Source organism: Aptenodytes patagonicus, chromosome 6 (assembly GCF_965638725.1).
Source record: "Aptenodytes patagonicus chromosome 6, bAptPat1.pri.cur, whole genome shotgun sequence".
In the NCBI taxonomy this organism is placed as follows: domain Eukaryota; kingdom Metazoa; phylum Chordata; class Aves; order Sphenisciformes; family Spheniscidae; genus Aptenodytes; species Aptenodytes patagonicus.
The window spans coordinates 24278172-24303314 of NC_134954.1; the positions used below are offsets into that span (position 1 = coordinate 24278172).

The 25143-nt window shown below is 40.4% G+C and overlaps 1 protein-coding gene across 4 annotated transcripts in view; it reads right to left on the reverse strand.

Annotated features, from left to right (window-relative positions):
• The window catches only part of MED12L (mediator complex subunit 12L), a 156728-nt gene that overhangs the window by 17315 nt on the left and 114270 nt on the right, over window positions 1–25143 (reverse strand). For 3 of the 4 annotated variants that reach the window (XM_076341530.1, XM_076341531.1, XM_076341528.1), the window contains exons 21-37: window positions 24055–24282; window positions 20673–20814; window positions 19706–19826; window positions 18881–18982; window positions 17036–17149; window positions 13535–13734; window positions 12793–12981; window positions 11732–11806; window positions 11419–11609; window positions 10931–11092; window positions 8372–8483; window positions 7072–7161; window positions 4637–4746; window positions 3984–4119; window positions 3317–3478; window positions 1468–1830; window positions 281–437 (exon numbers count right to left, since the gene is read on the reverse strand). In XM_076341530.1, the coding sequence (XP_076197645.1) occupies window positions 281–437; window positions 1468–1830; window positions 3317–3478; window positions 3984–4119; window positions 4637–4746; window positions 7072–7161; window positions 8372–8483; window positions 10931–11092; window positions 11419–11609; window positions 11732–11806; window positions 12793–12981; window positions 13535–13734; window positions 17036–17149; window positions 18881–18982; window positions 19706–19826; window positions 20673–20814; window positions 24055–24282 (2654 nt within the window). The remainder of the gene's footprint in view (window positions 1–280; window positions 438–1467; window positions 1831–3316; window positions 3479–3983; window positions 4120–4636; window positions 4747–7071; window positions 7162–8371; window positions 8484–10930; window positions 11093–11418; window positions 11610–11731; window positions 11807–12792; window positions 12982–13534; window positions 13735–17035; window positions 17150–18880; window positions 18983–19705; window positions 19827–20672; window positions 20815–24054; window positions 24283–25143) is intronic. The other variant, XM_076341529.1, reaches the window with a different exon arrangement.

Consider the following 25143-nt stretch of genomic DNA (forward strand, 5'->3'; position numbering starts at 1 on the left):
CTCCTCATTGAACTTCTACCAGCTTTCTTATACTATCACCACAGTAGGTCATTTTTGCTTATCAACCAAAAAAGTTTAATAGCTTAATAGAGACAGACCTACAACTGATAATAGAAAGCCCTTCAAAAAAACCAGCTAACTAAGGAATAAAATAAATGGCATCGGCAGACACAGCCTGCTTCGGAGAAAGTTAGAAACAAAACGTGGTTATAAGAAGTCAATTTTTATCATACATCAAATAATAAAGCCCCACGTCTGTGAATTCAAAGCTTACACATACCTGGTGGGAGGGGCTGGTTCTGCACAAAGAAGCCAGGCTGCTGCGGCTGTCCCATGATGTTGTAACCCCACAAGGCAGACTGAGGATGGTGCATCATTTGAGAGGAAATTGGTGAATAAGTGGGAGGCACTCTATATAAGTTGTTTTGTGGATATTCCTTAAAATACACAGTAAAAGTGAATGTTACTGACATTCATACCTTACTAACTCATAAATAATGCCAATTTTCCTACTAAATTATTAAAGGACAGAGACAGTTCCCATTGTCGTTTGCAATGATGTAAAAAACAGATTAAGTCTCAGGCTGCCCACAGGTAATTAACACTAACAACTTCATAGACACACCAACCATTTTTACCTTATTAGCAAGTATTTTCTGCAGGCTATAATTAGGTATAGCACAAGGACAGCTTACTGTATCAGTATATAAATAACAGGAGGAACTTAACTGAAACATCAAAAAGGCCAGAAAATGATCTTAAAATTACAGCTACTTAAAAGGCAACACATTGACAAAAGAGCTGGATGCTAACAGAATACTATCATGTCTACAACATGCACGACTACACTGGCAGCAGTGTGAAGAGGATGTAATCGCACAGAATGCTGCTACTGGAAACGTACATTATTATTTGGGTGGTGCCAGGCATGTTTTTCAAACCCGTGCTCTATGTCATTCTTCAGCTTAGGAACCTACACCTCAAAAACCATTAAAACCAAAAGAGAAAGTGTCTCAGAAACCAGAACAAACTGCACAGTAAAACAGTTTATCTACGTGAAAGAGCTTCTTTCAAATTGGTTTCCATTTGAATGGGACCTGGGTTTGAACCAGCACGTTTGCTCTCAACATAATTCGAACAGGAGGAGTTTTAGAAATTGATACAAACAATAACAGCTGTACTTTACACCAAACGAGAGAGCATATATGGAACCCAAATCATATTTAGTAAGATCCAGTCTAGCATATTTTACATAGCACATAAGGTCCTAAGGACAGTACATTCCTCTACACTGAGCTCTGTTTGATAGAAATCCACCCTCCTTCTGACCATCTCCATTCACTCCCTTTATTAGGACCCGGTCCTCCAGGTGCAGAACAATTTCTGAAGGTAGCTAAGACAGCACCATGCAACACCAGATGCTTCGGCGAGGTATTTCAAGTTTTGTATGGGGCACCAACTACTTACATCAGCCCTTGAGCTTGACTTTGACTTTCGCTTTCTGCCCTTTGTCTTCTTCTCATCATCCGTGGCAAGTTTTCCCTGATCTGAGAGCTCTCCTGACTTTCTTTCTGGTTCCTGAGAGACAGGTGTGGTGGGCTCTTCCTCCTCCTCCTCTGGAGGAAGGGGCAAGGGCTCGAGGTAGTAACTCCGTGGCTTGGGTTTGGTGTGCGTGTGGTACAGGAGGAGATGCTGCTGCTCCTCATACTTTATCACTTTCCTGTCGACACGAACTGTACCAAACCATGCCCAGGAGAGAGGAGCAGGATTTTTGTGACCTTCAAATAAATCCCAAGGGGACACCTTTTGTTTTGTTGAAACCTGAAGACCCTGTTTCAGAATAAAAATGAAGTTAGTATTTTAAGAAAATTGAACACTAGAGCAGACTACTTGCTTTTGTACATCATTATTTGAGTCAGAAAAATCCATTAAGGATTTTTTCCCCTCCACAAAATGTACCAAATGCATACTGGTGGGATTTTAAACCTCTGTCCAAGGCTGCCACTAGATAAAAGCAATTATATTTTTATAGTACCATTTGCTTACAGCTGTGCTAAAAATCCCAAGTTCCATCTATCGTATTTTGGAGGAAAAGTCAAACATCTATTAAAAATTGCTAATCTGAGAATACGCTTGCTAAAAGTTTACATATTCAAATAAGGGGAGATAAGCCTAAGCAGTATATCACAAAAAAATGCCTACCTAGTCTGCAGAATAAAAAGCTCTATCCTAAGCTCTATCCTTCTCTTTTAAATAAATTCACTTTAAAAAGTTATGCATCCCTTCATACTCCAAAAAAAATCCAAAACAACTAATACACTTCCCCTTCTCCTTTTTTCCCCTGTCTTTTGTAAGCAGGATCACACCCTCCATCTTCCTCCCAGCAAGTAACAGGTGAAAAGGTTCCCAGGTTAAATGAGCTCTCAAATGTAGGATTCTGCTTGAAAAGCAAATACTTTTCTAAGAGCTTCTGCTGTTCAACCCCAAGTCAAACGTAATTTCCTTTTTGGCAACTTTTGTGGAGTTGGCTCCAGTCAAGACCTTATATTGCAAAACTGAGCAAGCTTATGTCAAAACTCATCACATTAGCAGTTACAAATTGACCATGCACTCTGCGGATTTAACAAGGAAGGATATGCAGCAAACATGATGACTGAATTTTAAACAAATCAGAAAGTGAAAGGTTACCCAAACTCTTGAATTTGTATGAGTGGCATAAAACTGTTTCCACTAAAGATGCGTGTATATCTAAAGCTCTGAGACTATCTGCAAGTATCAGTGAATTGTCAGGGAGGGGAGGATGGAATCACTGTCAGTGCTGCTGCAGGGGTGGTGATGCTGGTGCATGCTCCAAGTCACACTAGGCTGCTCAAACCCGTTCAGCTGGGGTTTCACAACTCCCTGAGTGCCTCTCTCTAAACCCACTCCAGGTTTCACACTATGCCTGAGAATTTTCACATGGATCATGCAAACAAAAACTGTGCAGAAGTATTTGGAACAGAAATACATTTGATACCAAAAAATGGTCTGTCATTTGCAACTACTTTAAAGGTATTATTCTACAAGCCCAGCATTCTTCACTTTTGGCATCATTGCTCATAGAAAGCCTACCTGTTTAAAAGAGACTGCATTGTTGTGGCTGAAGCTTTAGTAATGACTGAGAGTGCATTAGAAAGCTGTATTACAGAGGAAGTACAATGCTTTTATGATACTGCATATAAACGCATGTACTGTACAAGCTGTATCTGTTTGCTTGTATTTCCTACACTTCAAAAATCACGGAAAAACTGAGATGAAAGCAAACATTTACTCTTGCCTGTTTCTTATCAATGGAGTCAAATCCTGCAATTTTGTTCCCCTTGGTGTCGATCAAGGATCCCATTGGCTCACAAGTAATAATATCACATGTCTGCTTTGGCAAAGGGAGTAGCTGGCGAACCTTGTCAATGCTTTCTGACCGCTTGTCTCCCAGCTCTTTCTAGAGAATAAATACATCAATCAATCAAACAGAAAGGGGGAAAAAGGGAAGATAAATATTGTACTGCTTTCACTATTAGAAAATGTCCAGTTTCTGGATGAATCATTTCCTTGTACTTTTACTAAATTTAAACAAGTGCCTTTGCAAGGGTTTTTTTCATTTTCTTTTTTTAAGAATGTAAGTTATCTTTTCATCTCTTGTTTAAACAGAACGTAGAAAATATGTAATACAAATTTAGTGTCTCAAACATGAATAAAAGCAACTAAGTGTCTTGCAGGGTCCCTAAATGTAATTGAATACAAAGAAAATACTAGAAGTCTGTCTTCCCACCCCCACATTCCTGTATTTTTATTTTCTTCTTTTTCTCCTTGTTATCACTAGTGCTGTTTCAGTCTCTCCTCTTTCCCCAAGAGGCCTTCCCAGACACTAGAAATGACAGGATTAAAAGATGAGCACAGAATGCGATTCAAAAGAAATGCTGAAAATGACAAGACATAACACTTACTTTTAACTTTTTCACTAAATTCATGTAAGCCCTCTTGTTTTCCTCAGGCCCTCCTTGGGAAGCATTTGACAAGTCTGAGGCAAGCGTCCCATTGATGAGGACACCCAGCATATCGAGCACGGTCGTGAACAACTCGCTGAGAGTAAAGACAAGTATTACCCTGAGGAACTGCCGATTGCCAAGAGATCCAGGGACAGATATTCACGACAAAGGCTACAGATGCAGTTCTTTAGACAAGCCAGGTTTTTCAGGGCTTTCTTTATACACATACACATTTTACACATACAGCTCAGTTTGCATGCGTAACCCCCAGTGTATATATGCAGGTGGACTGTCAAGGCACACACACAAATCTTATAAACCCCAGCTCAGAGCTACAGACAGCACAAACTGCTAACAGATAGCCATTAGGAATTACAGGCTCTGACTTAGGAAAGCGCTCAGGTACGTGCTTGTTAAGGAAGAGTGTAAATAGTGGCTCCAGTGCTTTCCAAAATAGAGGTGCTCGCCAAGCAAGACCAGCACTGAGCATGTAAGTTGCACTCAAGCAGTAGTAGGATAATAGTAAGAAAAATTTAACAATAACATACATGCAATCTAAACTTAAAAGCACTAAGGACATGAATTAGCTTGTTTACATAGCACAGACATACTTGTTGGTCTGCATATCAACAGTTCCTGAAGTGATTATCTGGAGGAGCAGAAGTGCCCAGTCTGTGGTCCACTGGGTACTCCTCTGCACAGTATCAAACATGCCACCTACCTGCAAAATAATACAGCAGATAGCAAGGCTCTGCATATATCTCACAGATGCACGCTTCCCTTATCATATGTATTACTGACGAATAAAACTGCTATCCAGTCCCACGAGTTCTTGCGTGCTGAATGCCATCTTGAACTGCTGACTTTAAATAGCTTTTCCTCCCCACCCCATGCTCCCAGCAAAAAGCTTCTCCTAAGAAGGAACTACAGGAAAGCAAAATATTATTACGCTGCTCCTTCAGTTTCATATCTTCACTTTCATGTTTGATGCAACAAACTGAAGTCAGTGAAAAAATTCTCAGAATTGAAAACGTGTTGAATTAAAACTTTATAGTTATCACTTTGCTCCCACACCCAAAAATTAGACAATCATGTCCAGTGCAAAGAGAAAAAAATCTGAAGAACAACATAGCATTGACTGAAAGTGAAAACTGCTAAATGATGTATTTTACCCCATGAACAATTTTTCACTATTTCTACCAGTATAGTATGATACTGTAAAATATGCCCTGGCTTTAAGAAGGAGCCATTTTACCAAAACACATTCTTCAAAGGACCAAATTACAATAATACAAGATACCTGCTCAGGTTGCAAGCCTGATTACCAAACTGGTCAGAATAGAGTCCAAACCCCAAATTTCAAAGGTACAACACTTCTAGCTAATGAAAGCACAGTTCAAGCCTTCAGACAGTGACAACCCTGTAAAAGATAAAACACTTCCCTACCACACAACAGGATTCCTAAGAGAGCTTATGTCAAAATGACACTGCTCTTTCCTTACGGCTGCCCTGCAGCCTAGGGTCTTCCTACTCTACCATGATGCTACTGTCAGCTCCGCTGTTTTGCACATCCCTGCACCCAATATCTGCATCAAATCATCTTTCTGATGTTTCCCACTTCACAACTTCCCAAAAATGAATCTCTCTATTTTGTCACGTTTATAGTCACTCTAAATCCCTTCACTGTTTGTGCTTGTAGTTGTTTCACTTTACAAAATTCTTCCCCATGCTTAAAGCTGATTTCAGGGTTGTGTCTTGCTCAATAAATACAGAGACTGTTTCAATTCTCAGTACCTGCTTTTAGCTCCTAAACCTTGCTGAGTTTGTATCTAAGAAGATTACTCCTTGAACTATGTAAGTGGTTTATGGTTTACAAAAGGATAAAATCTTGCTGCTTTAATAATAAACCAAATATTGCCCGTATCAAGAGTTCTCCCAACCCATGACAAAGTGCATGTCTCCACGGTACTCAGTGGCAGATGATAGCTGCTTTACTTTAAGTGCAGCCGCAGCAATCCCAAAGCTGGTCACAGCTGCCTCAAGTCCCCTTGGCCTGAACCAGTGGCAGTATAAGGCTGTGGTTATCCCTCTGGTTGCACAGCCACATCTTCCAAAGAGATGGAAAAACAACAACGCTGCAGTGTTACTCCTACCTTGGTGCTCACCCATTTGGCCTTACATGTAGTCTCCACACACCTACTGCACTGTGCTAAACGAGTCACGGTGGCCCTGGCATCTGGTACAGAGGTTTCAAGAGATGTGGGATGTTGGAGAACTTAACGGAAACTTTCTAAGTTTATTGATACATGTATCCAAGTAGCAGCAACTGAGTTAAATAGCCAAATGTTACGTTCCCCCAGAGCTCTGAGAGTCTCAACTATATTGACTGCCTAATTCCATAAAATCACTGCTTGTAACATGGGAATAAACCATCAGTGGACAACGGCTTTGAATGTCCACAAAAAGATGATACATTTCTGAAGTTCCAGGGACACTGAAAGGAAGAAAGCAGCACAAAAATAAGGCATGAATAAGGTATAGGCTGTCCTTCCTATTCATTTTTTATGAACAATGTCCAAACGTTATGGCCAGGAGGCATCAGCTGAAACAAGAGAGACAGGAAGAGAAGAGACAAACACCAATGAAGCCCTTGTGTCAGGGCAGAGGGGGCACTAACAGCCCTTGCTGTCCCTGGCCAGCCCTACCTAGCGCTACCCCCACCCCCACCCTTGGCCCAGGAGCCCCAGGTCAGGAGCCTCAGCCTGTCCCCATGGCCCTGCCTGACAATGCTAGGGCTGTGTCTGACCCTGGCTCCCCTCACTGGGCCTGATCCTCAGCCCCCCCGAGGGCTGACGTCCTGGCGTGGCCTCAGCCCGTCCCCAACCCAGTGGAGGTGCCTGATGCTCAGGGCTGGGAGCTGCCAGCTCTCAGGGAGCCCTGGCCCCTGCAGTGCCCTGACACAGTGCTTCTTGCTCCTTACCACCTACTCCAGAGTAGCTGCTACATCTTTTTATGACATCAGGATAACCACATACATTTTTCTTACCAAGTTAAGACGAAGTTGTAGGGCTTCATGCATCATTTGCCTAGCTTTAACATCATCCTGGTACCGTTCTTCCCTCCAGTTACTAAGGATCTAAGAAAAAGCATTTGATTAAGGTTGTTTTCTTCCTGTAAAGGAATGTTCTCCCTTTGAAGTTTAAGTATTTGTGACCATTATCTATAAGGAATCGTAAAATATTATTAACCTTTTTATCCTCATGCCTGTTTAAGGCTTAGAGCAGATTAAGCAAACTAGTGGGGGAAAAAAGTTAATTTGTAAAGAGCTGATAATCTGCTATCCATTGTGTGACTAGATCTTCCTGTTGTAGCAAAAAGAAAATAAGCAGCTTCGTTATGCATTTATTAAAAATATTGTTTCAAACACTCTATTTAACTGTTCACCACGGGTAAGTAAATAGATCTCTTGCACTGGATGCAGCTTCCCAACAGGATCCGGTGGGATCTCTGGATGAGAAATGACCAGAACCTTAGGGAACGTGGACCAGCTGCATTTCAGGGGAGAACCCATACAGCAAAAGGAAAGCCCAAGTGCCAGTAACACCAGGGGGAAAAAACATCAAAGGAATGAATTTAACTAGGATGTGGACCTATGTCATAGCCTGAACCTGAGCTGAGAGGCAATATGAGAAAATAATGGCCCTACAGGTATGAATTTTCAGTCACAGTAATTCACAGAAACTAAAGACAGAAAAAAGGAAACATGCACCCACTACACTGGGCACTGTATGCATTCATTTTAAAGACAGTCTTAAGGAGCTATTGTAGGCTAGAGCATGAACCAGATGGGAGCAGGAAGTCTAGAGCAGAATCAGCAGAGGTTGTGAGTAAGCACAAGTGATCCAAAGGAAGAGCTGTAGGCAATGGGCCAGCTTGGGATTAGCAATACTGTTTTCTAAAATATGAAAAACTCTTAATCTGTACCAACTGGAGAAGATGAAGGATTTTCCTAAAGAAGAAAGTTTCGAACTTCTAAAAACTTTTTATGATCAAGGTAGAGATTGAGAAGACTGTTCCTCTCAGGACAAACATCTTATATTGTTTTTCCTGGAAAGAACTGAAATCAGACTCAAGTTCATTTTACTTCTCTGTAGCAATTTTAGAAAAAAAGATGTATTCACTCTCAAAAAGGAACAAACACCTCCCCATTCTTCCTTCCTCGGACTGTGCCTTTTGGCATACCATCGCACTGTAATTTTACTGGTTTTACACCATCGTATACACATAAAACTGATGACACATAAAACATCTAACAAAGGGTGCTCATGGTTATGTACTTGTTTTACCTGATTAACTTGATTCTGCAGTGATGTTAGAAGCCCTTCCCGCTGCTCATCCTGTCCCTTAAGGCAAGTAAGTACCAATGAAAGGAAAGGTTGCTGACTCAAAAGAGACATGCTTTAAGAGAGGCAAACACAGAAGTCAATTAGTAAAGTTATTTTGATACTTCCCATCCTCGCTCCCTTCCTTGTTTTGTCTACTTTTTTCTTCCTGGAAGTGGCATTGCCTGTATCTATGTCTGTTTCTGTTTTAGTAAATTAAAGCTTTGCCAGATGAATTAAAAGAACATGCACATAAGAAAGCAGAGCACCAGCCAGTAAAAATGCACATACTATGCATGTCATTACTGAGAACCCACCTAGCTCAGGGCATTGAATGACCAAGAACTGCATGGACACTTGAAGGCATGACTCAGAAACAGAACATGTTATTTTAAGACTACTTTGATTAAACAAGGATATAATTTTAGTGGAGATTAGGCAGCTAAAGTTTCTAATCCCTGTTAGTGGTCTGAAGTGAATCCCAAATCAGCTTCCCCTACAAGCACTGAATAGAATGACAGCTGCCTAAATTCCACTACAATTCTAACACGGGCTTAGTGTAATTAAACTGAGATGCAGCTTTAGCTGGCTGAGGAGACATGCCATACCAATGCAAAGGCTTTCAGATTTATTTTTTTATTTTTTTTAGATCAATGTGTATCCATTATAAACATAAAATTAAGACAAACTGAAATAAATACACAAAGATCAATTTGGAAGTACATGTGAAGTAGAAGTTAAAAATGTCAGCAAAGGGATTTGAGTAACAGCTCATGCAATGATTTTTGCAGTTTTAGGTATATAGGCTCCTTGAAAATTACATGCATCCGTAAACACAATATAAACACATATCCACACATACATGTGTGTATTTATTACAAGTATTCATTTCAACAGTTATTTTCATTTGGCATTTGACTTGACTTCAACAATTCAGGTGACAAATAGTATAAAGGAATGGCAAAATCCCAAGGTCCCATAAAAGGAGCAAAATAGAAAGTCTGCATTTTCAAAAGTCATGTTAAACAGTGATTTTTCAGATTTTAGGAACAACATGGTAGGAACACCTCTTCACACAAGGAAGTAATTTATTGTTACAACTAGAACAACTTTGTAATGCTTTTACTTCTGTGCATAGGAACCACTGTGGAGGAAGGGCTTGACAGTTTCTACAGTCATTTTATTTCGGCTTTGAAAGAGGCTTGGTTTAGATCTTCTACACTAGACCTCTCACGTAGGAAAAGAAATGGAAGACAGAGAGGTTCCATATTCCCTTCTATTGATGCAAGTAGCAAGAGAGCCAGTGACTAATGGAAGAGTGCTGAAATGCTGAGAAACACCTAACAAAGAGATCTGAAAAGCAAGATGTCTTTTTTATCTAACAACAGATCAAGCAGGTATTACAAATGAATTAGAAGGACAAGGAAGAGATGGATTCATAAAGGTAATACAGAGCGTACTTAACTCAAAAACTGAATATGGCAAACAGAACTTCTATAGGTTGATATATCACATAAGCAGCTTATTAAAGAAACAGCCCAGATGAACTAAGAGGGTCCAGCATAACACAGAGTAATGGGCATACTGCAATTATGATGGAAAGAAAAAAATTAAATCTTCTAACCTTAAAGGGAAAATAAGCTAGGTGGAAGAGACTGGAAAATAGCAGTAGATTTAAAAGGCTCCACAGAATTTAATGACAACCATAAGTCAAAATCAATATATGCAAACACAGGTTTACAAGAGTACTACAAAGTGGCAAAGCCCAATTATTGGTCCCACGCTCAGGGAAAGTATAGTGCATGAACAACATTGAAGGTGATCAAAAAGACAACGCACACTAGTAACGCGTAAGAACAAGAAACTTACGGTGGGACCATATACAACAATCAAATACCACAAGCCTTTAAGAATTTATTTGGTTTTTTCAACAACCGTACTTTGGAAGAGCTTCACAAAAAGAAAGATGATTGGTATTTGAAGCTAAGAGACCTTGCTGTGTATAGTATTCAATGTAATTTCTATCATAACTCTAAGAAAGTACAAAGAAATTATAGGCACTGTGGAAGAATATTTTACTAAAGGAAAATCAATAACCACTAAGTCATTAAAATTCTCATGCATTTGGAAAGTTAGAGATGAGCTTAAGCTTAATTCCCAACAGGAATTAAGTGACATCTTATGACAATTATGGGATCTTAATGGCAAGAAAAGTGGCCTACTGTCATAGAAGGGAAGAGACAACAAGGCCTCTGACTATTCTTTTAAATCTCTAACATTTCCCATCACCAAGCTGCAGAATAGCCACTGGAAGATGTGGTACAAAGCTTTCACACTTCTTCCTCTGAAACCAATGATATTTCTTCAAACTAAATGAAACCTGAACCCTGTTTGGGGTTGATAACTTTTTGCTCCACAAAAGTGAAACAATGAGGTTTTGTGAAGCCAAAATCCAGTCCTCAGTATACTCCTCCTTCAAAAAAACCTTTCAGCTCTGCGTACAGGGATTTCCCAAGGTCATACCTTTTTTGTTTCTGTCTATCTCTTTCCTTCTTAGAAGATGACCCCAAATGCTGACCTTTCTCCAGCTCCTCTCCCGCAGCTTTCAAGACCCTACCTTGAACTGAGGTAGGCAGTTTTGCAATCAAGGGAGCCACCAGCCACACTCCTCGCCGCTCAGAGGAACTAGAAGTAGAACAAACTTATTTCAGCCAAAATATCCATGTAGTTTTGCAATCAGTATTAGCTGTTATAAGACTGAACTGCTTTAATAAAGCAGTTGACACAGTGCATCTGGAGTAACTACTGTGGACTGAGCAGTCACAATTTCTGGTTTTCAGAAAATTCAAGAATAGCGATTATATTTATTGTTAAACAAAAGTAAATAGAAGTAATCTCCAGGTAACTCATTTCTGTACGTTCCTGTTCCAAGTGTAAAAAAGTCTAGGCAATCTACACATAATTAAGCATCATGTTGGCTAAAATAATTAAAAAGGTGCTACAAAAAATACCTTAGGAATGTCTTTTTACCATTCTGTCTTGTATTACTTGTGTCAGCATTTCCAACAGAGTTTGGATTGAAGAGGCCTATACCAGAGTTAGAAGAGTTATTGTTTAGATCAGCGGATTGCTGAAACACCTCTATTGTCGCCTTTGCAATATTATCCAACAAGCTGTTCATTTCAGCCACAGACCCAGAACCCTACAGTAAAACATAAGTAAACTAGCACATTCATGGTATGTTTGCTCATGGACTACGTTAAAATTTAACATACTTTTTTGCATTAAATATTTAGATAAGAAAGTTTGAAAACAAATACTCACAGGCTCCTTCGTGCACTGTTTGATCATTAGTTGCAGCTCCAACCAAGACTGCCGGAGAGTCCACTGATCTAAGTTCTAGGTAAGAATTAACATTATAAATACATGTGTCAACACTTTACAGGTCTGAAGAAAAAAAAATAAATCTCATCATTGAATACATTACATGCAAAAGCCTCATCTTATAAGCAGATCATCACCGTCACTACTCTTTTTAATAGTCTAATGACATCCCAAAATATCAGACCTATTAAAGAATGTATGTTAACTTCCACATCTTTGCAGCTAACATCATTACTCAATACTTTTAACTGTACAACTTTTCCGAATAAAAATCTCGCTCTCTGCAAAATCTGAGTTTAGGTACACATGAATACGGAAAATGTAATTCGCTCTTTCATTAGTAATTACATTAATCCATGGCATTGCCATCCAAGTGGACATGTTTGTATTTAGCACAAGGCCATCTAGACACGATTAAAGTAAATGCAGCAGTTGAAGTAATTATTTTGCGGGACATTGATCACTATTTGTCCTGGTCCAGATATTGCCGACTTGATTCTTCACGGGTCTATTAAACTACAAAATGGATTTTCTTTGAAAAAACGAAGTGTCCCTAATGCAGCTGAATTTGAAGAAATGATCAGCTTAGGACTGTCCGTGAAGGCGTTTGAGCCTTTTCCATGGAGTAGGAGTGTCTTTCACCACAGTACTGTCATAGAGCCCTACTGAGACAGTAGGCATCTCCACCTAAGCAGCCCTAAAAGCAGCTCCCTTTTCAGTGGCTTCCTAATGACTGACAATGTTGAACAGCAATGATGAGCATGCTGCATGCTTGTTTCCTCCATAACTGAGGAGTCAGAAGTAAGGAGACACCAGAAGTCACACTATAAAGCGTTTACCACAGAGACTGGGGATCCTGAGCACATACAATCTTGAAAGAAGAATCTAATGCTTGATTGCACCAGGAACTGCAAATCAATGTCACTTGGTAGTGCTGCTGAATGACAGGTTGAGTCAGTGCATCACAGGCAGTTTTTTCCACATTTTCCCCACTGCATTACCTGAAGTATGCGTTTGATGTGCTGCCTCTGAGGGTTGTCACCCTCGGTGCATTCTCTAATACCATGAGGATAACAGATAAGTTGAAGAAGTTTCTGTGCTTGCTTGTTTGAAAGAACAGGATCCAAAATAAGATCTTTGTCTGTGCACAGCCTCTCAGGTTCTTTTAAACAGTGCTCTCCAACCCACTCCTGTAAGTAATCAGATAACAGATTCACAAGATAGTTTCAAGGCAATATTAACTTTTGCTAAGCTAAACAGAAAAGTGATTTTTCCATACGCAAAACTTGAAGTGAACTATGGTTCACACAATATGTGAGATTAGAAATGTCTTCTGTCATTCAGTACCACCTGAAAATATAAGACTGTTAAAAGGTTTTCCAAAATTCATTTCTTCTATATTTTGAAAGCAACTTTGCAACAAAACAAATGCTACTGCAAAAGCTCTTTGAGTAGACAGCTGATGCAGTGGTCCTACTGTCTTCAAAGTGCTTGAGATTCAGGTAGGAAAAACACCTCAATTCTGACACAGTGTAGGAAGATGCTAATAACTAACTAAAGCCATCTCCCTCCCCCCAATAACATACTACTCCATGTATAAATTGTCCAAATCAGGAAACGCAAACAGAACTCAAATATTGACATACTTCAACATTCATTTTGCACCAAAATATATGTTACACTTTTCAAATAAAATAACATTGCTTCTCCAAATGAAGACAGAAGAGTAGTTTTAGAGATTACCTGCTGGCAAATTGTTCTTAGCACATATCTAGCATACTCGCTTAAACTAGCAGTTTCTATGGAAACAGCTTTTCCGCATGATTTCAAAGTGTGAGAGGAACCCCAGATTTCATCCTCATTGAGTTCATCTAATAAGCCTCTCATATGGAAGTCTTCACTCTTCAGGGAGTTGACATTGTTGCTGCCAATTTCAGCATCACCTGTACAGCAGAAGCACAGAAGCACAGGGTGAACTTTTACCCAAGCCCCCATGCCCCTAAACCGCTTACCCACCAAGGGACGTCTTCGGCAGCACAGGCCAGCTGAGGAGTAAAGCAGGAGTGAGGCAGTCGCATTCAAAAAGGGCAGCACTAACTGACTCTGGGAATCACCATGTTCAAAGTATTGTCCACTTGCTTCACTTTGCATGTTATCTTTTTAATGGATATTTCAAAAGTAGGATAAGGTTTATACAAATCAAACACAAATAAAGCCACTACGTGCTCGACAGGAAAAGGTCTGTGAGAGTATGGAATTGCTTTGACAGATAAGGAAGAGTTGCATTACTACTTACTCTTCTCAGATGTCCCTTTTCCAAGTCTTCTCTCTTACTTTGATTTATTAACACTCCATACATCAAGAGACAAGTTTTGAGTAGTGGTCCCTTAGCCCACCTTACTATGAACTTCTTGACAAGAGAGATTGATCTTCCGGGGAATGGAAAAGGGCACAGCACGCTGAGGGACCCTGGCAAACACTGGTGAGCCCCTCCTCTCTGCAAGGCACTGGCACAGCTCTATGACCACCATCTACCTGAAACCAACGGGGGCGACCGGAAGAGCAAGGAAAAAATACTTTGGACACAAAAAAAAAAAATCAGACCTGTAGCAGTTCACGTTTTATGTGTTTACGGGCCTGAAACCTTGAACAAGGAAGAAGATGCAACTACAGCGTGCAGTAGCGGGGAAAACAGCCCAAACTGCTGCACATAACAATACCCTAGAGCCTGTGAGGCCAGCCAGGAGCATGCATGACGACAGCCTGCATGAGAAGTGGGCTAACATAGCCTAATGTTTTAAGTCAGCAGAAATTCCTACGTATCTTAACTGATGCACCACAAATGATAGTCATCCCTTAGAAAACCCCTCAGTTCAAGAGGGGTTGACAATCAAGATCAACAACTAACATGACGTGACAAGGCTAAACGGCTTGCTTCAGCCACTCAAACACACACACACGTTCACCCCAGAGCTTCTGGTTACACATACGCTAGGATTTTTTGCTAAAATCTACAACTACCACCAAAATATTTCAAATTACTGCACCAAGGATACTGACAGCCTTTCAGCAGCTGTGGCCACATCCCCAGACTACTACACATTTACACAGAGTGCTCAAAACACCACAGTGCACTGGGTCCTCCTGCGCACTCAGTTCTCCTGTCACTGTTTCTGTGTTCCCTGGTACTGCATTACCCTGGACGAAAAAAAAATGAGGGTTTAGAAGAGTTACTGCTAAGAAAACCAGCCAACGCCTGTGCCCCTATCCTGGTTTGTGTTGTATTAGAGTTACTCCTAAATAAACAGCATACAATCCTTTTTTTAACAAGGCTGAACTCATATTTAACAGTCTATCAAAACCAGAGCCCTGACTCGCTGTGACAGACCAGCCTGTACCCAGACAGTACCTCCCGGTGGGTGGCAGCACTGGCTGTGACCCGACAGCCCGTTTCATCCCCGACCCCTCAGCCAGCTCTGCACGGCCCGCCCAGCGGGCTCACTCAGCTCTCCACTATGGCAGGCATGCTCCTGCCCCGATCTCCTCTGCACGGCCCATTGCAGCACAAGGAATCAACTCCTTACAGAGAGGGGAGAGACTGAATGAACAGTGTTGTCATTCGTGAGACAGAATAGAAATTATTTTTAAGCAGGCCAATAGCAAAACAGTACAACATACCCTGAGAAGTGAAAGCAGTTATAATCCCCCTGTTCCCCCAAATCCAGGCAAATCCAAAAACCTCCATACCGCTGACTCAGTGACTGGTAGAGCAGACACATCAAGCCCTGCAGAACCCAAAGCCCTGGACAAGCTCATTGCGAAGAGCATGGGAAACAAGCCGACGGACGTCTGTGCCCAACGCATGTGAACAGATGGCAGCAGCAAACAGCCCATCCACACCGTCCCTGCACTCAAGCATCTTGGGAACTTGTGAGAGCAGCCATATCAAGCTGAAATCTGTACCCATGAAGGACAAGAGGGAAGAACCTGGCAGGCAAATAATACGATGAAGAGATTGATACCAAGCCACACATGAAGCTAAAGCCATCCCAAAATGCTTTGATAAAACTTGTGAAGACATTTAATACCCCCTAGAGCAGTTGACTGCAGCACCATCTTTCATTGTGGGTAGAGATTATTTTTTCTAACATAGATTTCTACTCACAAAGCTTCCTCAGCATAGAACTGCAACAGCTGTCATTTACCTGATGCTCTTCCTCAGGAAATCATGTACAATTTTTAAATAACTAATGCAGGGTGTCAAGAAGAGACATGTCCAAATATAACATTTTGAGTATAGGAGGAGATGTGCTGCAGTGAAGGCACAAATAAACTGTGTGTCTGAATTTTCCTTTGTATCACCCTGCACCAGACCCTATCCAAACTATGTCCCTGCATAGAGATGAAACAAGTGTTCACGCTACACACCATTAATGAAGAAAAACAGCAAATCTCAGCACTCTGAATAGCAAGAAAACATAGATAATGGCCATAAACGTATTTCAAACTCACTCTCAAATCCATCAGTCCATCCCAGATAGCTAATATCTTTCCCAATATAGTCACATCATTAAGCATCATGGGGTTTTTAAGACAGTTCTGAGACATTGGTGAACAGAGAATATAATAATGGCACTCTAGCTGGAGGTGTACCTCTGTGGGTATGTCCACATCTGGAAGACCTTTCTTGTTTAACTGAATGTTTACTTAGCTCCAAAAATACACATCACCATAGGTCAAAAGAGCTTTAACTGAACTTAAGCCAAACCAAAGCTCTGAGGCAGTTATTTGTTTGGAAAAATAACACACTCGTTGTTCGTGGAGAGTTGCTTAGCAGTGATTCTTTTGCAACTCCTGCAATGACAGACATGTGATTTGTGGTAGAACACAAAAAAAGGTGGGAAAAATGATCTGAGACCGTATTTCCTCTCTATATTTGAGAGGGACTCGCCTGAGTTTGAGATGTACTGGGACTTGGTGGCAGGGGTAGGGGTCAAAATGTGAAAAAGTCACATCTGCTTAAAGCCTCATCTGGGGCTGACTCACCAGAGAAAAATTCTGTCTCTTGACCTGTGGGGCAAACGCTACTCACATGCCATAGAAGCACAGACAGCATCCACATTTGTCTCCTGTCATCAGGGTTTTCCTTTCCCAGAAGCATTCCCGAGGAAGTGAACTAGCACGATCTGTTTTTTACCCGAACACTAGAACAAAAACATTAGACATGACTCTGCATAATCTTACCAAGCATCAAAATTGCTTTTAAGACTGCAAACACAGCTCCCACTTCTATACTGTTGTGAGCAGCAGCCAAGAGGTGACGATCGCAAGAAGAACGAATTCCAGGAAATAATTTCCCTATGGAAAGGAGAGTAAATCTTGTAGAAAATGGTTGATATTTACCAACTAAAATTTCCTTTGCACAAAATCCTTTTCATCTAGAATAGCTATAGAAGTACAATAACTGAATGAAGAACTGAATTTTCTGAAATTGAAACTGAAGACCAACAGGCAAGTCATTAAAATCAACTGGGATCCATGGTTATGATGTATTAATATCAAAATAAGCTATGATCGTTTAAATAGAAAAAGGAGCCTGTCATTTCACTGTGTCCACGTAAACAGTGAATTTAATCACAGTGAGACACTGAAGTATATTTTGGTTTTGACTTCACAGATTTAGGAAATTACTTCCCTCACCTAGTCTTCACAACAAATGAGGCAAAATTAATTAATATAAATGCCTGTTGCACAGTTAGGCCTAATTCTGCAGCTCAGAAGCAGACTGCAAAAGAAGTCAGTGAGTGCTTTTTCTAACTTGAAGGAGAAGATAAACAGACTGAAAGACAGGGAGGGAGAAGGGAAGGATGAATCTACCACCTTTCTGAGGTGGTTAACTTAGCCATATGTAAGAGAAGACTGTAACATGGTCACATTTTGTTTCATTTGTACTACTTCCTAGAGTTCAGACATGATTTTTCCTATCCATTCAAATCTATTGTTATTTCTAGGGAAGCCTGGGACCATGTAATATATTTCTGTTACTCAGACGGTATTCTTCACAGCTCTTACTTATTTTGCTCGAATATGCAACAAAAGCTCATTCATTTCTGGTCAAAAAAGAAAGAAATATTACTTTTAGATGGAAGAATTTTACACCACTTAACAGCTGAAAAAAATTTTTTCTTTCAATTTCATTTTCCCCACACAAATAGTCTTGTCATTAAATTTGTTGAAATGCTTATAAGTCAAAACACAGGTTATTTCCAGTCTTGTTTCCTTTTAATTGTTAGGTGCTTGTTCCTTGCCCTTTTCCTTCCTCTTTTGGTCCGTGGCAAACATACACAGGTCAGACCACAGAGTATTCAAATTTAAAAGGAAAGAGAACTACATTAATTCTGAGATTTTTGAATACAAATATTCTGAGAACTAATTTCCTCATGTTTCTTCTGTTGGACTAGATGCTTTATTATACCCTATTTAAAATCACATTTAATTTCAATTTACATGCAAGGCTACCAAACTGCATGATGTGTATCCCTATTAGTTTCGGTATCACTGTGAGATGACTCACTACAGGAGCTGTCACTGCCGCGACAGTACTTAGTACAAAGGAAGGGGGGGACTGTGATACGTACTACCGTTGCTGACAGCAGCACCGGCACAAAAACAGTGTTAAGAGGTCCCAGGCTCACATGACTGTTTCAATGAAATTCCAAAACAAAATGAGAACTATCAGGACAGGACGGTTGTTCTAAATGTATTCCTCTTTGCTGAGGTGTACACAGGTGCTGTGTTAAAACTTAATTTTCTTTTTTAAGGTGTAATATTAATATGGCTGAGTTTTATGTCAACGTTATGGCATACCTGGGTTTCAGCTAACTTCTATAGTTTTACATGCATATAAAACATTTCCCAAACAAGTAAGAATAGTATGTATCAACTTTTCACTAGTGAAACGTCTGTGATTTTAAACAGGCTATCATTTCTACTTGCACTATGGATATTTTCACACATGAAATCTGAAGCCATCAAAACCCATCTGGGTTCACTTTCTGAAATGAAAGGACCACACAGCAGGCAACTTACCAGTTCCCTGGGGAAAGAGGCAGACCTGGGGTGTCCTGAAGAGGTGCAGGAGTAGCCGACAGGTCATCCTTGCCCCAGGCTCGGCATCCGGATCTCCACAGGCTATGGAAGATGGGACGTGGACATAAGGCATCTGCCCAGGACCTCACAAGTCCCAGTGGCAGGCCTGGAAATGTTCTACCTCACAGCCCCATTTTTAATGGGAATACAATAATTTCATCAACAGGAATCAGCATTTATGGCCTTGAGTCATTAAAAAACAGGAAAGAATAGTATGATTTTGGTAAGCAAGAGACCTAATTAATGGCAGAAAAGAACGTTTGGTTAAAATGGCTTTTGACAGTCAAAGCAGAAATAAGAAACACAAATCCAAGCAGAAAGTGAAAAGAAATGTGTGAAGTGGCCAAGAAAGAGGACCATAGCTACAGTACTCCAGGGCTGGAGGTGAAGACGATGAGGTCAGAGAGAAAATGCCAACCTCGGGCAGACTGATGCCAGAAGGAAATGCACAATCTGAGTAGATCTGGCAGACTTTTGAGCATATAGCGTAGAGCAGAAAAGAGTCGTGAGCAGAAGGTGAGGCTGCATAACAGAAGGGGACAGTGCACTGTCAGCAACTCTGATAGCACTTGTCACGTGTGGGTTCTCTGATCTAACTTGGTGTCGCTCCTTTTAGGAACTGCAGGGACACACGCACTGCAATACACAATAGGTGGCATTCCATACAAGAACGCAGTTCAGAACACACTACTTATTCAATCCATGGAGATTTCTTAAGAAGTCTTAAGTCTTTCATTTTAAGTTTTTCTCTTGGTATTTTCTTACCAGCTGCAAGAAGAGAAGGCAGTGCAACATGCTGAACTACATCTTCCAGAGAAAAGCACTGCCGGGCTATCAATATAGCAATGAAAGTGGCCAGGGAATCGTGGAACGACAGGTCACTCACCTTGAAGGAAAAACATTGCAAGGCTTCACATAACAGTGCACACACCACTGCCATGATTATTAAGGAATTAACTAGAAGAATAAACAGTAAAATGTTTACACATAAGCATTTGTCTCTACATTTTAATGCATTTCCCAAACATTTTATGGCAAATACTGATAGCTCTTAACTTAATTTTAACAAACACCTATTTCAAATACCACAAATTAATTCTGCAATAAAAAACATTAGTCTTATAAAAAACAGAGAAAATTGTATCATTCTATAAAAACTGTAACATCAATACTCATTCCTTAGCTTCAGGACAAGAATATGTCCCCAATGTACACAGCTTCAATCTGTTCCTAAACTATAGATAAATATATGGAATCAGATATTGGATAACATTAGTCACCATAATCCTGCTGACTTTAACAGGACTACAGTAACTTACACCAGGTGAGTAAGGAACGGCAAAGTGTACCACCTCTTCTACAATCTAAGAGCCAACATCAAAATAGGGTCTTGAAAATAGTTATTTGCACATCCATCAGCATTTTAGAAAAAGTATATGGACATGCCTGCTCCTTTCAAAGAGTACCTCTGATATTCCATATCATTCTGTAATGAAGAAAAAAAAATTTACAAAGAGAAAACTCTAAGCACTGCCCAAATTCTACATTAACCCTGAAGATGTAGGAAAGAATAAAAATCAATCGGGAATCTCATTAAAAGCCTTGAAAACTCAAATGGATACAGGACTGAATTTGTGCTCAGCATTTTGTATTGAATGGAAACCTTACTATACTTCTAAGCACACCCTAGGTAAATAGGTTTAACATGTACTTCAGAAGAGATTGAACTTACATCCACACTGCAGAGCAGATCATTGAAACCCCAGACATGATTTGAAGAGCAGCAAAGAGCTTTTACGACCCCTAACCACTCTGAGCTAAGCACCGTGCAGCATGCCGTCAGCTCTGCGCAAAGGTTTGCTATGTCATTAATCCTAGGAAAGAAGAGAAAAACTAATACAGAAGCAAGATGTTTTGTAAACAATAAATATTTAGGTCAAAGCAGATCAGCGCTTGGCAGAAGAACTGGTGTTTCCTTACTTAAGGTGGGGGTTTAGGTCCAAATGTGGTTTATGCTACTGTACATACAACCTAGTGTTACTCAGTTGCAGACAACTGGAGCATCTGAAAAAAAAAACCCAGTATGTGACTTGTACCCCATAACTTGCATCCATCCAACCTACAGTAGCATAGGGCCTTTATTTTGTATACACCCTACTTTTATACGCCCTGTGTTCATACCAGCTTTCCTGTGCTGAGCTGCCCAGGAAGAGGGATGGAGCACCCAAAACCCCACTGCCTGCAGCCCACCATGACAGATGACCTGCCCCTCTCTACGAGGGCACACTCTGGCCTTTCCTCAGTGCTGCCACACAAACAGCAGCTCCATCCTCTTTCACGGAAGAGTGGTACGTGTGGCGCGCATCTCCCCAGCCCCCAGGTCAGCAGTGACATCTCACTGCAGGAGCCCTCCCTCCCTGTGCCAGGCCAGCACTACCGTTTAGGAGAGAGAAGCGAGTCACAAACTCAATTGGCATTAATGAATTGTACTTCATAGATCAGCATACTGTGTAACATATGATTCGGTGTATGATTCAGAGTTACGTAACATTTTAAAAAACAGAGCAGACTTGACTCATCCCAGTGCAAGTTATTTTTTCTCTCTTCCACAGTGAAACTCGTTTGGCCAGATTTAGATGTTCCCCTTCATTGGTCTTACAAAACTGCTTCCTCTTAGCTGCTCTGCTCTACCAAGGATGCCCCACATTTCACAGAATCACAGAATGGTCTGGGTTGGAAGGGACCTTTTTAAAGATCATCTAGTTCCAACCCCCCTGCCATGGGCAGGGACATCTTCCACTAGATCAGGTTGCTCAGAGTCCCGTCCAACCTGACCTTGAACACTTCCAGGGATGGGGCATCTACAGCTTCCCTGGGCAACCTGTTCCAGTGTTTCACCACCCTCATCGTAAAACATTTCTTCCTTATGTCCAAGTTAAATCTACCCTCTTTCAGTTTAAAACTGTTGCCCCTTGTCCTGTCACTACAGGCCTTGGTAAAAAGTCTCTCTCCATCCTTTTTATAAGCCCCCTCTATGTATTGAAAGGCGGCAAGAAGGTCTCCCCCAAATCCTTCTCTTCTCCAGGCTGAACAACCCCAACTGTCTCAGCCTTTCTTCACAGGAGAGGTGTTCCAGCCCTCTGACCATTTTTGCGGCCTCCTCTGGACCTGCTCTGGACATTTCAGAGATGGCTTCATACTGGGGAAAGGGAGAACGATGCAGGAACTGCACACACTTTGGGCAGAAGAGGCGAAAAGGGAAAAAAGCGAAAAGGGAAAAAAGCGAAAAGGGAAAAAAGCGAAAAGGGAAAAAAGCGAAAAGGGAAAAAAGCGAAAAGGGAAAAAAGCGAAAAGGGAAAAAAGCGAAAAGGGAAAAAAGCGAAAAGGGAAAAAAGCGAAAAGGGAAAAAAGCGAAAAGGGAAAAAAGCGAAAAGGGAAAAAAGCGAAAAGGGAAAAAAGCGAAAAGGGAAAAAAGCGAAAAGGGAAAAAAGCGAAAAGGGAAAAAAGCGAAAAGGGAAAAAAGCGAAAAGGGAAAAAAGCGAAAAGGGAAAAAAGCGAAAAGGGAAAAAAGCGAAAAGGGAAAAAAGCGAAAAGGGAAAAAAGCGAAAAGGGAAAAAAGCGAAAAGGGAAAAAAGCGAAAAGGGAAAAAAGCGAAAAGGGAAAAAAGCGAAAAGGGAAAAAAGCGAAAAGGGAAAAAAGCGAAAAGGGAAAAAAGCGAAAAGGGAAAAAAGCGAAAAGGGAAAAAAGCGAAAAGGGAAAAAAGCGAAAAGGGAAAAAAGCGAAAAGGGAAAAAAGCGAAAAGGGAAAAAAGCGAAAAGGGAAAAAAGCGAAAAGGGAAAAAAGCGAAAAGGGAAAAAAGCGAAAAGGGAAAAAAGCGAAAAGGGAAAAAAGCGAAAAGGGAAAAAAGCGAAAAGGGAAAAAAGCGAAAAGGGAAAAAAGCGAAAAGGGAAAAAAAGTCCACGATTTCTTTGAGTTTTGTGATCTTTCAGCAACCTTTAAAAAGACTGTCAGCTACTGCTGCATCTAGGCCTAACTATCAAGACCAAGAATTTCTTAATAAAAATTGGAACAGAATCAGAACAGAACACCAAGTTCTGGTGGTTTTGATTGTGTAAGAGGAATAAAGGTGCTGGGGGCAGAGGTAAAGGCTAGATCCAAAAATCAGTGTCCATTTCACCCTGCATCACAGACTCTGCAGAACAGAAAACACTGTACTGCTACATCTGCACAAGAAGGTAGAGTTTATATGTTTACACACTGGAAGGAAGAAGCAACTAAGAGAAGAACATCTGAATTACGAATGAAAACATACTGTCAGTGTAAAACCCTGACACTGATGTTAAGCTGTTTTACTGCAAGGGGTCTTCACTATATGTCTTGTCAGTACCTTGAGATCACCTAAAAAGATCTCACATAGACTTAAGACCCAAGAAGTGTCGTGCGGGATCAGACCAAAGCTCCACCTGACTGTGACAGGAGCCAGCACCTGCTGGTGTCAGAAGACAACCACAGTAAGACAGTGCTGGACAACCTGTTGAAGTGCAGATCTCATCCTTAACTCTAATCATTGGAGATCAACTTGAACTGTGCACCGTGAGGTCCAAGCTACTCTTAAAATATAACTGACAGCTGTTATAACTCTAGTAGCTTCTATCCAATAAAACTCTTAATACTTTTTAAAAAATATTTTTGGAAAAAACTATATATTACCTATGAAGATGAATGCCATAATTAGTAAGTTACACATTTAATAAATTAAACACCAACTGCATCAGAAGAAGGAAATGACCTAATGCAGAACCTTCCCTCATTTACAGGCTTCTAATGAGCACAGATCGTGCTGAGCTGTTCTGTCTGAAATGGCACAACTGCTGATACAAAAAGCTTACTGACTGTTTTACAGTGAGTTCTTTCTACTTGTTACTCGCTTCTGTTAAATTATGCAGATTGATTTAATGAAATAACTCAGAGGAAACAATAAATTTTCAGCAACCAGAAAGAGAAATGAATGAAAACAATTGCAAAAGAGACACAAAAAAAAAAAGGCGAAAGGAAACCTCATATATACCATGTAAAAATCCATCCAATTCAGATTCCAGCACCATTTCCCTTACCTTCCTGCATCTTGGTGCCCCATGCACACATTCATTAGCGCATTGCAGACAAAGCTGTAGCGGTTGGCTGCATTATCGCTCAGGATCTTGCCCAGCATGGAGTAGTTAATGCTGTGAGCAGAAGGATTCTCGATAAAATCTAGCATGAACTCTGGGTCCCACAGTAAATTGGAATTTGAAGGCTGAACATTGCTGTATATCGTTTGCTTCACCTTAGAACAGGCACTACTGAGGACAAAAAAAAAAAAAAAAAAAAAAGAGAGTTGCCAAAAAACGTACTTTGCAGAAATACTGTTGAACATACTGTGTGGGATTGGAAAATCCTAGTTCAGTTACCATTCTGTACACATTTTCAAACTCATTTTTGATAAGGAGCATCTACCAGAAAATAAGGTTGATACATCAATTTCATTCAAGTTTTCCTGCAAATAAAGTCTCGAGTTTCCAAATCGCTTCTATGACATTTCTATGACTGAAATTGTGAGCAGCTGGATAAGGACCACACATTCATTCCTCACTAGCAATAACGTCCTGGAGCATTAGATGCCTCCCCATGAACTATAACAGTGCTTCACAACACTGCTCCCCCTCTTTATGTGTTATGACACAGTGAACTGCAGTGGTGGTAAGAAGAATCAGTTAAGGAAAAATGAGAAAACGTATCTAAATTAAAAACTCTACATTCAGTAATAACGTAGACATAACAGACAACTTTTTGAAAGATGAAATCAGTAAACAGAGAAAAGATACTTAAAGGTCATATTTTGACATTAATAGCTATGACAAAAGGTCAAGAAATGTTCCATGCTAGGAATACCTACATGTTAATTGGCTTTCTTCAGGGAAAAAAAAAAAAGGTGTTAATGAAGAATGCAAATTTCACACACAAAATGTTCTAAGGAGCATTTCTCTCAAGCGTTGGGTTTTATACCACAGCTGGAAACAACATCCATATGGACAAACTTCAGTAATTATCCCAACTGGGAAGACTTCCTCATTACTGAAAAAAAACTATTAATTGAAATTAATTTCAAATACATGAAACCTTTGGAATCTTTTAGAACTCCACTGGCCCCAGGATGAAAAGAC